Below are 14,883 nucleotides of genomic sequence, written 5' to 3'. Positions count from 1 at the left end.
CAACACCAGGGCTCCTTATAGAGATAATCTTTGGACTACATCTGTTCCATACTCAAACATGTTAGTCATTCTGGGCTCAAAGTTAGCTGTTGAGCAAGAAACTTAAGAAATATTGGGAAGAAGATATCATCTTTTCCTCAGGCCCAAGTGTTAGGGGAAGCTGAAGGGATAGCATTTGAGTATCTGCTGTATGTCAGGTACCAAGCTAGGAATTTTTATTTTTCATTTAGTCCTCATACCTGACATTCCCTACAAAGGGTAGTTATTACTACCCTCATCTTGGCAATGAGGAACTAAGGCTCAAAAAATGTTAAATAATATGTTTAAGGTCAGAAAACCAGTAAATAGGATTGAAATTCAGGTTAATGCCAAGGTGCATGCTTTGTTCTATACTCACCACTGCTACTCAAAACTGAATGTACTGAGAAGTTCATATCTAGACCAGGATAAGTCCAAATAGTTTATTTTGGTCTAAAGAGTCACCAGGAAGGACCATTCCTAACCTGGTATATGGTCTTCAGGCTGAGTAAGTTGCTGGGTTGCTCTGGAGGGTCTGTCTAGTCTAGATCCTTCTATATGACTCTTAAGATGGATTTAGTGCTTTGTTCAATTTGTGTTCCTATGTCGTGTGTATACTGTATAAATATAAAAATAGAAATGATAATGTAAATATGATTGAAATGACTGGTGTGTAACAGAGTGGTGGGCAGAGGGTCTTAAGGTTATTAAATTTTCACAATGGTGTTTGATTAAAATATGGTTAAAAATCATAATTGTGTTTAAGAACTAATTTAGATCTGTATGAGGGACACTTTGCTTTTTTTTTTTTCCTGTTTTGTCCTCCTGTTTCTCCTCTTCCTTTTCTTCTTCCCATTCCTTCCCTATTCTTTATTCCCCACCACTCTTTTCCTCCTTCTCCTCTCTCAAATTTGTAATTTACTACTTTTAAAAAAAAATGCTTTCTCAGAAATTGAAAATAACTTTTAAATACACCTCTAGATGTAGAAAGTCTGGATATCTGTTCTTTATTTTACTGAAATTCTCCTGGAAGTAGTGATCTAATTATAGATATCTAGATGTGGGGGGCAGAAATCTTGATTAATCTGATTTAGAGAAATCTCTGATTTAGACAGATCAGAGTTTGACAAACTTTTTCTCTAAAGGGCCGGATAGTAAATATTTTAGGCTTTGTGGAATAAGGTCTCTGTCATTGTAACATGAAAGTAATTAATTGACAGTAATACAAACAAATGAGTATAGCTGTGTTTCAATAAGATTTTATTTACGGACACTGAAATTTCAGTTTCATATAATTTTCACTTATCACGAAATATGAAACATTTTTATTTATTAAGCATTTAAAGATGTAGAAATGACTCTTAGCTTATAGGTTGTACAAAAACAGGCGGCACGCCAAATACGGCCTTCAGGCGGTTGTTTGCAGATCCCTGCACTAGATGGTTCTGTTACTCACTAGCTATGTATTCTTATATTTGCATTGCTATTTCATAAATATATATATATACACACACACACATATATAATAGACTTATGTACATCTGTCTGTATTTCTTGTGTGTGTGTGCATCACTGGATTCATAATCTGTAAATCTAGGTCTATGGAGTATTATAATTTAAGAGACCTTGATAAAGATTATATGTGGTACAAAGACTTACATAGTAGATGATATTTAGTTGCCTGCTTAAGAACCATCATTCCCCCTTCTTTGCTGGCAGAACCCTTAGCTCAGATTTTATTCAGATACTGGGTGGTGTGTACTTCATTGGGGGTTACTTTCTTCCTCCTCTCATATTTCGGGGGCGAATCTCTATTGGTTTGATCCAATTACAGTTCCATTCCCACATGGAGTGGAAGAATTCAATTAGCATATAATATGTGGATCCTAGAATTTGGAAATGGATTTTTGATAACTGGGATTACACATATATTTGGTGCATTATATTCTTTTGTATGCATTTTTAATAATGATAAAACCATTACTTTATGGACATTTGGATTCCAGTTGTGTCTTTTTTTTGGTTTGTTTTTTCTTTTAAACCAATACTGTATAGTTATCTTTATGCCTACATCTTGGCATACTTTGTGAGTATACCCATGTGGTAGAATTGTTGAGTTACAGCATATGTGCATTTAAAAGACATTGCTAAATATTCTTTTTGAAATCTTGTAACAATATGCACTTTTATCAGCAGGATATAATTGTGCCTCTTGTGGAGATATCTTGGAGATACCATCTTCAACACTGAATGCAATACAACTTTAATATTTGCTAATCTGTTGGGTGAAAAACATTTTCTTAATTACATTTGTATTTATTTTAATTATGAGTGAGATTGAGCATCTTTTATGTCAGTGATTCTCAACTGGAGCGATTTTGCCCTCCCAGGGGACATTTGACAATGTCTGGAGATATTTTTGGTGTCACGGCTAAGGGAGGAGGAGTAGAATTCTACTAATATCTAGTGGGTAGAGGCCAGGGATGCTTCTAACCATCCTACAGTGCACCCAACAAAGAATTATTGGGCCCAAAATGTCAACAGTGCCAGGGTTGATATACTCTGTTTTATATTATTCTATTTTATCTCCTTTGTGGTTTATTGCCTATAGTTCTTGAGTTATTTTATTGGTTACTTTAAGGTTTATGGTATACATCTTTAATTTATCACAGCCCACCCTCAAGGGATATTTTATTACCTCATGTATAGTATGAAAACCTTTCAACAGTTCAATTTTTACCTACCTGGCCTTTGTACTGGAAACCCTGGTGGCGTAGTGGTTAAGTGCTACGGCTGCTAACCAAAGGGTTGGCAGTTCGAATCCGCCAGGCACTCCCTGGAAACTCTATGGGGCAGTTCTACCCTGTCCTATAGGGTGGATATGAGTCGGAATCGACTCGATGGCACTGGGTTTGGTTGGCCTTTGTACTACTATTGTTATACATTCTATTTCTACATGTTATAGACCCACAATTTGTTATTATTGTTACTCTAAGCAGTCAATTATCTTAAATTTCTTAAAATAACTTTACTGAATTTTAACTAATGCACATGTACAATTTGATAAGTTTTGACATATGTATGCTCTTGTGAAAACATCACCATAATCAAAATAATGAACATTTCATCATCCCCAAAACTTTTCTCCTGCTGTTTGGTAATCCCTTTCCCAACCTCAGGCAGTCACTGATTTGCTTTCTGTTACTATAGATAAGTTTGGATTTTCTAGAATATTATACAAATGGAATCATAATGTATGTACTCTTTTTTTGGGGGGGGGTCTGACATCTTTCATCCAGCATAATTATTTTGAGACTCATATATATCATTGTGTCTATCATTAGAAAAACTTTCTTAATGATGGACATTCCTGGTAATTGAACCGTTGTTACTAAAGAGCATGCTGAACTCTAAAGTCACTTGATGTGTTCTTTGTTTTAGGTCATGACTGTCCAAGATATGATAATCACATGAGAATGCTCCTTGCTGCAGATGTCATTTGAGTCATCAGAAAAATTTGTTGAAAAGAGAAAATCCATATGACCCAGATTCGTGTCTTTATTGAATGGCTTGATGGATTTCCTTTACTCGGGTACATACCAAAGCTGTCCTTCTCAACCAAAGCAAGAAAGGATCCTGCATGAGTCAGTCCCAGAATGCCATTTCTACATCACCAACAGGTGAAGAAAACCTCATGAATATCAATCACAGAGACTCGGAGAGCATCACTGGTGAGTCCTGTTTAATCAAGATTAGAATGCGAACAGGAACAGGATAAGATGTAAAAGCTTCAGTCCGGCCTGTAAGACCTGTCATGATGAAACCTGGACCTGTCTTTCTAGCATGGTCTCCTCAGAGACAGACTGAAGTAATCTCTCCATTCTCTTATCTCCCATGGCATTATCAAAAACTGCATTATCTGCTGTTCCTTGTCTATGTCTGACTCTCTGTATCATATAAACCCCTAGTGAAACAGAACTGTGTCATATCATATTCATCCTTTTATTTCCACAGGGCAAGGACAAGGTTACTTGTGTTTATATAACTTGCAAGCACTTAATAAAAATACCTGGCACATAAGAGGCTCTCCTCGGCTTACAGGGTATACAAATATATGTGGTGGTTATTGTTCCTGTGTGCCAATTCCGACTCATAGCAGCCCTATAGCCCAGAGTAGATCTCTGCCCCATAGAGTTTCCTAGGCTGTGATCTTTTACAGGAGCAGATCACTAAGTTTTTTCTTCCATGGAGCAACTGGTGGGTTTGAACTGCCAACCTTTCAGTTGGCAGCCAAGTGCTTAACTATTGTACCATCAGGGCTCTTTACAAACACAGGTACAAGCCTATAACTTCTTATCTGCAAGGCTAAATTAAAAAAAAAAGAAAAACCTCTGAACACTCAACCTCATTTGTTCACAAAACCTGACCTGTGGGGCTGTTTCTAAACTTACCTCACTTTATCCTACTTAGTTCCAATAGTCATATGTTTGTTGAAGATGTATTAATGTATTTAAATACGGAGTACTGCTATAAAAAGCAGTACTTACATAACACAATAAATGCACAGTACTACTTTTTAAAAAAAATTGTCTGGTCCTGAAACCCATCTAACTCCGTAAGGTTTTTGTTTTTAAATCCACTTTATTGAGGTATCTTTATTAAGATATAATAAAATACACCCACTTTAAGTGTACGGTTTGAGGTTTGAGAAATATATACACTCACATAACCACCATTACAATCAAGATATAGAATATTTTTGCTCACACTTCTGGTTCCAACTATCAGTCTGCTTTCTGTCACCATAGAATTTCATATAAATTGAACCTGTGTCTTTTGCAAAGCAAAATGTTGAGATTTAGCTACGTTGTGACATATATCAGTAGTTCGTTCATTTTTATTATTGAATTGCAACTACTCAACTTTGCCTTTGTAACAGAAAAGCAGCCATGACAATACATATAAGAGTGAATTTCCCTGATGCCTGATGATTTTGAGCATCTTCTTCATGTGCTTGTCGGCCATTCCTATATCCTATTTTAGTTGTCTATTTAAATCTTTTGCCCATTTTTTAATTGTGTATTTATCATCTTACTATTCTCAGAGTTCTTTATATATTCTAAATGTAAGTCCTTTGTCAGATAAATGGATTGCGAATGTTTTCTCCCTGACCTTGGCTCGCCTTTTCATTTTCTTAATGATTCTTTTGAAGAGCAGTTTTAAATTTTATAGAGAATCTAGTTTTATCAGTTTTTGCTTTTATACTTAATGTTTTTTTGTATTCTTTCTAAGATATCCTTGCAAACTTCACAATCAATGAAGATTTTCTCCTCTGTTTTCTTTTTAGAAGTTTTATAGTTTTTGCCATTTATATTTAGGTCAGTGATCCACTTCATACTTAACTTTGAGTAGAGAATGAAGTCCCGGGGTTTTTGTTTTGTTTTCCAGTTGAATATTTAGTTGATTCTGCACCATTTGTTGAAAACACTTACCTTTCCCCATGTTGAATTACCATGTTAGTTTCATTGAAATCAATTATATATGTGATTGTTTAACTAATTTGTTTTAGTAACATTCTTATAGATTCCTTAGAATTTTCTACACACAACCTAATGTCGTCTGCCCATGAAGATAATTTTGTATATTCCTTTCCAATCTGGATGCCTTTTATTTCTTTCTCCTCCCTTATTGACCTGGCCAGGATCTCAGTAAGTTGTTGAATAATAGTGGTGATAGCAAACATATTCCCAATCTTAAGTATTATGTTAGCTACGTTTCTTGAGAATGCCCTCTATCAAACTGAGAGTTTCCTTTTCTTCTTAGTTGGATGAAAGGCTTTTTAGCATCAATTGGTGTTGAATTTTGTCAAATGCTTATTCAGTATTTGTTGAGATGGTCATATGGATTTTTCTTTTTCAGTCTGTTAGTGTGGTGAATTCTTTTGATTTATTTTTGAATGCAGCCTTGCATTCCTGAGAAAATCTCTGCTTTGTCATGATGTATTATTTTTATGTATTGTGGATTTGATTTGTTAATATTTTGTTAGGGGGTGCATTAGTGTGTGTCTACATTCACGAAGACTATTGATTTGTACTTTTCTTATAACGTCTTTGATTTTGGTATTGGGGTAATTCTGGCCTCATAAAATGAGTTTTGAAATATTCTCCCCTCTATTTTTGGAAAAAGTTTGTATGGAATTGGTATTGTAGCATTTTCATCATTTTACTTTTAACTTATCTGAATCTTTATAAAGGGCATTTGCTAAATATAGCTTTTAATTGGGTCTTATTTTTTTATCCAGTTGTACAATTTCTACTTTCTAATTGGAGTGTTTAGATCATTTATATTTCATGTAATTATCAGTTTGGTTGAATCTACTGTGTTCCTAGCTTTTTTTTTGCTCCAGTTTTTCTTCCTTTTTCCAATTGATTATTTTTTTAGGATTCTGTTTTAGCTCCTCTATTGACTTATTGGAAACCCTGGTGGCATAGTGGTTAAGAGCTACGGCCGCTAACCAAAAGGTTGGCAGTTCGAATCCAACAGGTGCTCCTTGGAAACCTTATGGGGCAGTTCTACTCTGTCCTGTAGGATTTGCTACGAGTTGAAATCGACTTGATGGCAATGGGTTTGGTTTTTTTTTTTTTGGCATTGACGTATTGTTATACCTCCTCTTTGTCTTAGCTGTTGCTCTGGTTTGTAATATGCATCTTTAACTTTTCACAGTGTACCTTCAAATAATATTGTACTCTTTCATGAGTGACACCCTTATAACAATATTCTTCCATTTTCCTCTATTATCCTGTGCATTATTGCTGCCAAACCTTTTATGTCTGTTTAGCTATACACATAATGCATTTTTATTATTATTTTGCTATAAACAGTCAATTAAATTAAAATATAAGAATGAAAGGTTTTATATTTACCCACAGATTTACTATTTCTGTCACGTTTTATTTCTTATAGACTGAAGTTTCCATCTGTTGTCATTTTCTTTTCACCTGGAGAATTTTAACATTTTTTTTAATGTAGTAGGTCAGCTACAATGGATAGTCTCAGTTTTTAGTTTTCTGAAAAAGTCTTTTTTCATCGGCGCACAATTCTAGGTTCACTTTTTTCTCTGATGCACGTTAATGATGATGTTCCCTTGTCTTTAACCCTGAAGCGTTTCTGATGAATAGCCTGAGATCTGTCTTGCCTTTGTTCCCTTATATGTAATGTGTCCTTCCTCCCCCGCCTCCCGCTTTTAAGATTTTTATCACGGGTTTTTAGCAATCTGATTATGATGTGTTTATCCTGCTTGGTGTCATTGAGCTTCTTTGAACTATGCATTTATAGTTTTAATTAAATTTGTAAGATTTTTGGTCATTATTTCTTAGATATTTTTCTCTGCTCCCATCTCTCTCCTCTCCTTATGGGGACTCCAATTGCATGTATATTAGACTGCTTAATATTGTGACACAAATTGCTGAGGCTCTATTCATTTTTGTTTGTTGTAGTCTTTTTTTTCTACGCTTCATTTTGCATAGTTTCCATTGCTTTGTCTTTAGGTTTACTATTCTTCTTTTCTGAAGGGTTTCTAATATGCTTATATTTTCTGTATTAGATATTGTACTTTTCAGTTCTATTATTGTCATTTGAGTTTTATAGATAAAGATATATATTCTACTTGTCTCTTCATTAAGTTTTTCTTTAAATCTTTGAGCACATTAATACCTGTTTTAAAATTGTTGCATATTCTATCATCCGTTATTATAATGGTCAGTCATAACCATTCATAATCCCATCGCTCTCTCTGATTCATTTTTCTCCTGATTATACGTTATAATCTACGGCTTCTTTGTATGTTCGGTACTTTTTTAAATCAGATGCTGAACACTACGAATGTTACGTCGTTGAGTGTTTGGATTTTGTTGTCATCAAGAGAAATAAGAGGAGGTCCTGAAACTATATGAGGCAATGTGACTGGAAAGAAGCGGGCATATGGAAGAGACATTTGGAGAGTAAAATGGGGGCGGGGAGAGGGATTGTCAAGCTTGAATGATCAGGATAATAATAAATAGTACATTATCAGAAATATGGAAGGAAATAAAAGGAGCTTGTCTGAGGGATATTTAGTTCAGTCTACTAAACAGTAACCCTACCCTTATTTTTAGAATTATTTTTTGAAAGTAGGGAATTGGTGATCTTAAATTTTCACAGAATTTCATTAATGCTTGTTAAAAGAAAACTTCTAGGGAATAATAGCTCTTTTAAGGAATGTCACTTGTTTTCTTCATTTCCATTATAATCTGAGTGCCTAACAGTCTGTGTTTCGCTCTGCATGTATGTATAGTCAGCTTCTCTTCCTGCAGATATTAGAGTGACAATCTATATGTGATGTATTTGTGGCAGGAAGATTTTAGATAATCATATGGAATTTGTAGGAATAGAATTTGGTTGTATTTTCAGAGCTCCTTTAGAACTATATTTTAAGGTTTTAAATGTACCTTATCTCTGTCTCTTTGTGGGTATGAAGTCTCTGCTTGTGCTTCTGGGTAAATAGGAATGTCTGATATTGCCACCTCCTTGTATTTGGCTTATTAAATTGTCATTGATAAGGTACAAAGAGTAGAAATTTACTCTTTTAAAATGTGCTTTCCCAAAATGTAGTTTGTAATTTGCCAGAGATAGAACATGTTTCTTTATACCACCCACAAAGGAAATATGAGATACCTTTAAAAGAAAGTGAGAGGGTTGATATGATATCCTGTATTTTTCCTATTTTAAGCCCTAGTATTTTAAGCATGTTTAAAAGGGTAACTCTCCTTTTGTAAACTGCTAAATTTGGGAGGTGTTAAACGATGGGCAATATTGGAAACAGGAAGCCAGGGGCACACACATAGTCAGAAGAGCCCATATTTGTGTTGAGAGATATAGGGGTACAAGTATTCGATGAGTACCTATGGTGTGTAAAGTATTACCCTAGGTGCCTTAGTATTTTATTTATAGTGTGAGATAGGTGATTCTTTATTTTACAAGTGAAGAAAATTAAGGCTCAGAAAGGAGAAGTCATGTATGTAACATCCCATAGATAATGAGTGGAGGAGTCAAGTTTAGAAGCCCATGCTAAACTCCAGGCTTTTTCCAATATTAAAAATGAAAAATAGGGAAGTAAGTACACCAGGCACCTGGGGAATTAGGAGGTGTATAGGACTAATATACTAATGTGGTATGTTAGAGACATGGCATATAGGATCTTGCCTTCCAGGACAAATGGTCACCTTTTGTCATACAAGCAAATTGGCAGATAGTAACAGGAGAGGGCAGTGTGCTAGATAGGAAGTCAAAACCAAGTCTAGTGATCTTCAGCAAGTTACTCACTTCTCCAGTCTCAGTTTCCTTGTCTAGGAGGCTGGATTAAATGGTTCCTGAAGTGCCTTCCACCTTTAATATTCTGCAACTGTTTATGTGCTATAGGGACTTTAGACTCGGTTTGATCTCTAGATCTAAAAACTCAGTAGTAAAACAGTAATAATGGTAGCTAACATTTAGAGAGTGCCTCCGCTGGGTGCAAGCGTTGTGCTAAGTGTAAGTACTTTTCACGCATTTATCTCTCTTAATCTATACAAAAGCCATGAGGTAGGTACAGAGACTGTCACCTTTTCCATTTTAGAGAAGAGGAAACTGAGGCCTAGAAGCAAGTAACTTTCTCATTGTCTCATCATGGTATGTGTAGAGCCAGGGCTTAATCTCAGGACCGTATGACTTAAAAGTCAATGTTCTTTATCACTATATCACACTGAATTTGTATTCTGTGAAGGCTAGGGAAGATTTTTAGGAGAAAACTCTTTTTCTGAGTTTCTTCTCACATATTTAAGATTTTAAATGTACCTCATCTTTAAAAATGATAAAGTACTTATTCCAGTGCCAGCACTTAGTAAATGTTAATGCTATTTTAAAAATCTTTTTTTAAAATATTTACCTGTTGGGTCAAAATGTTACCTTTCCAATTTTTGAAGAATTCTCCCACAGAATTTAAATTCTGTTATGAAAAAACACATAATTTTATCCCTTTTGAGCTGGCTGTTTTGTGCTGGTTGTTTTTGTGTTGCTCTTTTTTGTTTTTCCAATCGTATGAGCTATTTGAAATCAAACCTCTTTTAAACAACAATAAACAGATTCATAAGAAGGAAATAAGAAATTTGTCCAAATTCTTTTTAAACTTTAAAAACATAGTTGCATTCACTATGTTTTAAGATAGGATATAATTAAAGTTTGTGGGTTGTTTTTACTTTAGAAGTCTTCTTATTAAAGGAAGATCAACTGTAGTACCAGGATATATTAATAAAAATTAGTAGAGAAATGATCTTGCCTAATGTTTCTTTGGTTGTCTTTTTTTTTTGCAAAACTGATTTCCTAGATTTTCTCTGTAGCCTAGTAAATTGTTTTACATGGAATCTACTCTGCAGATGTCTGCTCCAATGAGGATCTCCCTGAAGTTGAGCTGGTGAGTCTGCTAGAGGAACAGCTGCCCCAGTATAAGCTAAGAGTGGACTCTCTCTTTCTATATGAAAACCAAGACTGGACTCAGTCCCCACACCAGCACCAACATGCATCTGATGCCCTCTCTCCAGTCCTTGCTGAAGAGACTTTCCGTTATATGAGTGAGTACGTTTGACTCTTTTAGAGTTTGTCCTTTGAAATAAAGATCATGGGTATCTTGGTATTAACTTTTTAAAATACATTTAGTAACCATTGTTTAGCATGTACCTACTTTAACTCGAACTGATAGAACAATATGAAGAGATGATTTTAATTGTATTATATCTGAATGCACAGTTTGTCATTCTTAGGATTCTGAGTGTCTAGAGTTGCAGACGTTTTCATATGTTTCCATTTCTCCCATCTTTTACTTGATATTTTCCACAGACTGAGTGGGAAGGGGAACTTAAAAAAAAAAGAAAGAAATTATTTAAAATTTTAATATGCTTTATAACATGCAACATTTATTATTCCAATAGTTTGGTATCCTAACCCATCAGCTGTTTTGAACAAGGGGATACTGCATGGTTTTAAATCAGAAAAGGTGTGTGTCAGGGTTGTATCCTTTCACTGTACTTATGCAATCTGTATGCTGAGCAAATAATCTAAGAAGCTAAACTATATGAAGAAGAACACGGCTTAGATACATAAGTAGTTTTAATAATGCCAAGGAGAAATAAGTACTTACTATGTAGGATTTGAAGCCCTGGTGGCACAGTGGTTAAGTGCCCGGCTGCTAACCAAAGAGTTGATGGTTGTAATCTACCAGCTGCTCCACAGGAGAAAAAAATGTGGCAGTCTGCTTCTGTAAAGATTTACAACCTTGGAGACCCTATGGGGCAGTTCTACTGTGTCCTGTAAGGTCGCCATGAGTCAGAATTGACTTGTTGGCGGTGGGTTTTGGTTTACATAGTATTTACTATAAAAACAAAAAAAAAACCCAAATAGGATCTATTAATTACTTAAGGACCCATAAACCAAAAAAACCAAACCCATTGCCGTTGAACTGATCCCAACTCATAGTGACCCTAAGAGTAGAACTGCCTCATAGGATTTCCAGGGGACGGCTGGTGGGTTTGAACTGCGAGTGTTTTGCTTAGCAGATGAGTTCTTAACCACTGTGCCACCAGGGCTTAAGGATCCATAGAGACTTGAATTTCAGTGAGAGGTTGAACTAGATTTGTCCTGAAAATAGGTCTGTTTACACCAACTTCTTAGAAATGATGAAATTAAATAGAATAATTTTAAAACTTTATGATAAAGGAGACCTTGCATTTGATCTCTTGTTCCAGAAAAAAACCTGCAGTTAAAGCTGAGCTTACTTTTTTATTCATTCATTATAAAAACGTTGTATACCTAGTAGCTGTTAGACTGTATGATAAAAGCCTGCAAGTTCAACATTGCTATGTTTATGAATTTACTTAAATGTTGAATTAGATATGGGATTGCATTGGATACTAGACATTTTCCCAGTGAATCCTTCAGTGTGTTTAATGCCACATTATAGAGAGTGGTTGTTGTGAAATACTTATTTTCATAGTAGTTATAACTTGCTTTTAATAGTAGTTTGCTAGAACCGGGTTACTTACTGCTCAGGAGAAAATTGTAAACATAATTAAAACTTGAATTGCAATATCAAGAAGTTCAAATAAAATTTTATTTCTATCCATAATGTTTTTCTTAATTGTTGAACATTAAACTAAGGCTCTTAAGTTTTTCTTAACTAATTTGATAGGTTGCTTGCTTTAGATTTTCTGGAAAATGTTTTTTAGAGGGAGTACTATTTTTGTTTTTAAAAAAAAAAAACTCATTTCCCTTTGTTCCATGAGTTGTTTAAATTTGTGAGAGGAAAATTTTAAACTGAAATTTTACTGGAATAAACTTAACTTTTATTTTGATAAGGTGACGGAAAGTGCTCCTTACTTGTGCCATGTCCCATAGGCCACTGTGAGGCAGAATTGTACCTAGAAAGATGTCTTAGATCATGATTTAATGGAGCTGCTTTCAGGATGAATTGTAAGTAAAGATATTGGAAAATAAAAAGTAAGCAAATTCCAAACTTCTGAGTTTTCAGAACTTCATATAAAATAAATCATTACTTCTGGTTGGAAGGTCTATATTATTTTAAGCTCGGCCTTTGAAAAGCTTTGACTTTTATTGGCGAGAAAGGAAATTATGACTGATAGTATTTAGGAAGCATTAACAAAGGACCCCAGGTGGCATAGTGGTTAAATGTTCTGCTGACAACTGAAAAGTTGGCGGTTCAAACCTACCAGCCGTTCCATGGGAGAAAGGTGTGGCTGTCTACTTCCGTAAAGATTACAGCCTTTAAACCCTATGGGACAGTTCTACTTTGTTCTGTAGGGTCACTAGGAATCGGAAATGACTTAACGGCAACTGGTTTGGCTTTTTTTTTAAACCACAAACCAGGTCCTAAAGGTTAACAGATTTATGATTCCTCTAGATCCACCCCTCTCAACTAGTTCCACAAGAAAATTAAATCATATGCCCTAAGGCAATTGTTGTATAAATGAATTACTTTATAACCTAAGCTTTGTGCTGTCCTTGGGAGAACTGAGAAAATTATCACTCAGATCATTATCTGTGGGGCTTAATTCTCTCCTGGAATCCAGTTGAGAAAAGCTGTCTGCCCTACATAGTATCATCCATCAGTCTCGCTTTTTTTCTTTTTCAGTTTTTTTTTGAAGGCAGTTTTTTGTATTGTAGAAATGTTCTCTGTATTATAGCAGCAGGTGCTGTAGTCATTTCTTTGAGGTTGGGTAGGGGGTTGTTTGTGTTTAGTTCTGTTTATGTTTTTTGAGTTTTGCGGGGGGATGAGACTGGAGAGTGAAGAAAGTTTAGAAGTCTTGAAATTCGGTAATTGTGGTAGAAAACTAGATCTTGAAAAGGAACGTATCAGAGAACTATTGAGCACCATCTCATATAAATGACAGAGATATCAAAGTGGATTAACATTGGAGCTTCCTATTCTGAAAATTATGTGAGATTGGGGTGGTTGATGTGAAATCATGCAGGTTAGAACATAAAGTAGGGATTAGTGAAGTGTTTATGTATATTATGCATCTGCTTATATTTTTTTCAGGAACATTAGTTTCTGCAAATATTACCCCAAAAATATTGAACCATAATTAGCAACCTTAGGTAACTGAGTTGCAAAATTGTTCTGTAAAGATGCTTATCATCTCTCTGATGTATAAATATTTTTTTAGAGATTTAGGAAAGTTCATGTCTGGCTGGAAATAAGCAAGGATCATTACTAATTTCTGTAGCATTTAATGTTTTTATTTTAACAGCTGAGAACTGAAGGGAAAATAGGATTTGATAGGATTGATTAAAGTAAAGTCGACTTGCATAGCTATCTCTATATGCTTGGTCACAGTGAAGAATTGGTCTATGGCTTTTAAAGCATTTAATCAGGTGCCTAAATACCAAGAGAACAGAGCTTTGCCCTGAGTAATTTTGGAATCTTCCCAAGCAGCATGTCTTACCAGGAGTACTGTGTTAAGGAAGAGAAGTGAGAACTAAACAAGCTGCAGAAAGGAATCCATTGTGTACCTATCTGGTTTGTGACTGACATCTCTCTGTGCAGTTGAATGTCTGGGGCTTGGTAATATATAGGCTTTTTTCATATAAAAAGTAAGAATTGGAGAATTGTGGTTGCACTACCTAACTCCTCTGCCAGAATAGATATTTACGCATTTTGAAAATCATTTTTGGGTTTTGAAACCTCTTCATGAGAGTTGTTGTTTCTGTTTGCAAAGCTAGCCTTTCTTTTTCATGGGAAGTTAGTTTAAAAAAAAAAGATAACAAATCAACCATAATCCCTATCCAGAGATCACCAGTATTAATATTTTAATGTATACCCTTCCAGCCTTGTTTATAGATAAATGCATACTCACTTTAAAAAATAAATTTAGAATCTGTGCTGTGTTTACAAATGGATGTTTCATCAATTAAAGGCCTTTCAGTGTTAATGGGGCTATTGCAGAAACAGCCCGGGGGGGGTCAGTGGTTAAGAGTTCCCCTGCTAACCAAAAGGTTGGCAGTTCAAATCCACCCAGCCTTTCCTTGGAAACCGTATGGGGCAGTTCTGCTGTGTCTTGTAGAGTCACTATGACTTGAAATCAACTTGACAGCAACGGGTTTGGTTTAGTGTTTTGGTAGAAACAGCGGCATAATGGCAAGAGCTCTTTACTGGGGATGAGAAAACCTACATTTTTTTCAAACAGAGATGAGTGTTGTTATCACCTCTATATTATAATCCTGGTTTTGCCACTAATAACCACTTGCTTTGTGGACTTCAACATGCCACGTAATTTCCCT

The 14,883-nt window shown here is 35.1% G+C and overlaps 1 protein-coding gene across 2 annotated transcripts in view; it reads left to right on the top strand.

The window, feature by feature from the left end:
• Positions 1-14,883, top strand: part of TRAK2 (trafficking kinesin protein 2) — a 69,662-nt gene that overhangs the window by 29,471 nt on the left and 25,308 nt on the right. For both annotated transcript variants that reach the window (XM_049887847.1, XM_049887848.1), the window contains exons 2-3: positions 3,460-3,749; positions 10,467-10,661. In XM_049887847.1, the coding sequence (XP_049743804.1) occupies positions 3,659-3,749; positions 10,467-10,661 (286 nt within the window). In that variant the 5' untranslated portion in view covers positions 3,460-3,658. The remainder of the gene's footprint in view (positions 1-3,459; positions 3,750-10,466; positions 10,662-14,883) is intronic.

The sequence above is a fragment of the Elephas maximus genome, chromosome 6, assembly GCF_024166365.1.
Source record: "Elephas maximus indicus isolate mEleMax1 chromosome 6, mEleMax1 primary haplotype, whole genome shotgun sequence".
Lineage (NCBI taxonomy): Eukaryota > Metazoa > Chordata > Mammalia > Proboscidea > Elephantidae > Elephas > Elephas maximus.
This window is presented reverse-complemented; position numbering and strand designations above follow the sequence as displayed.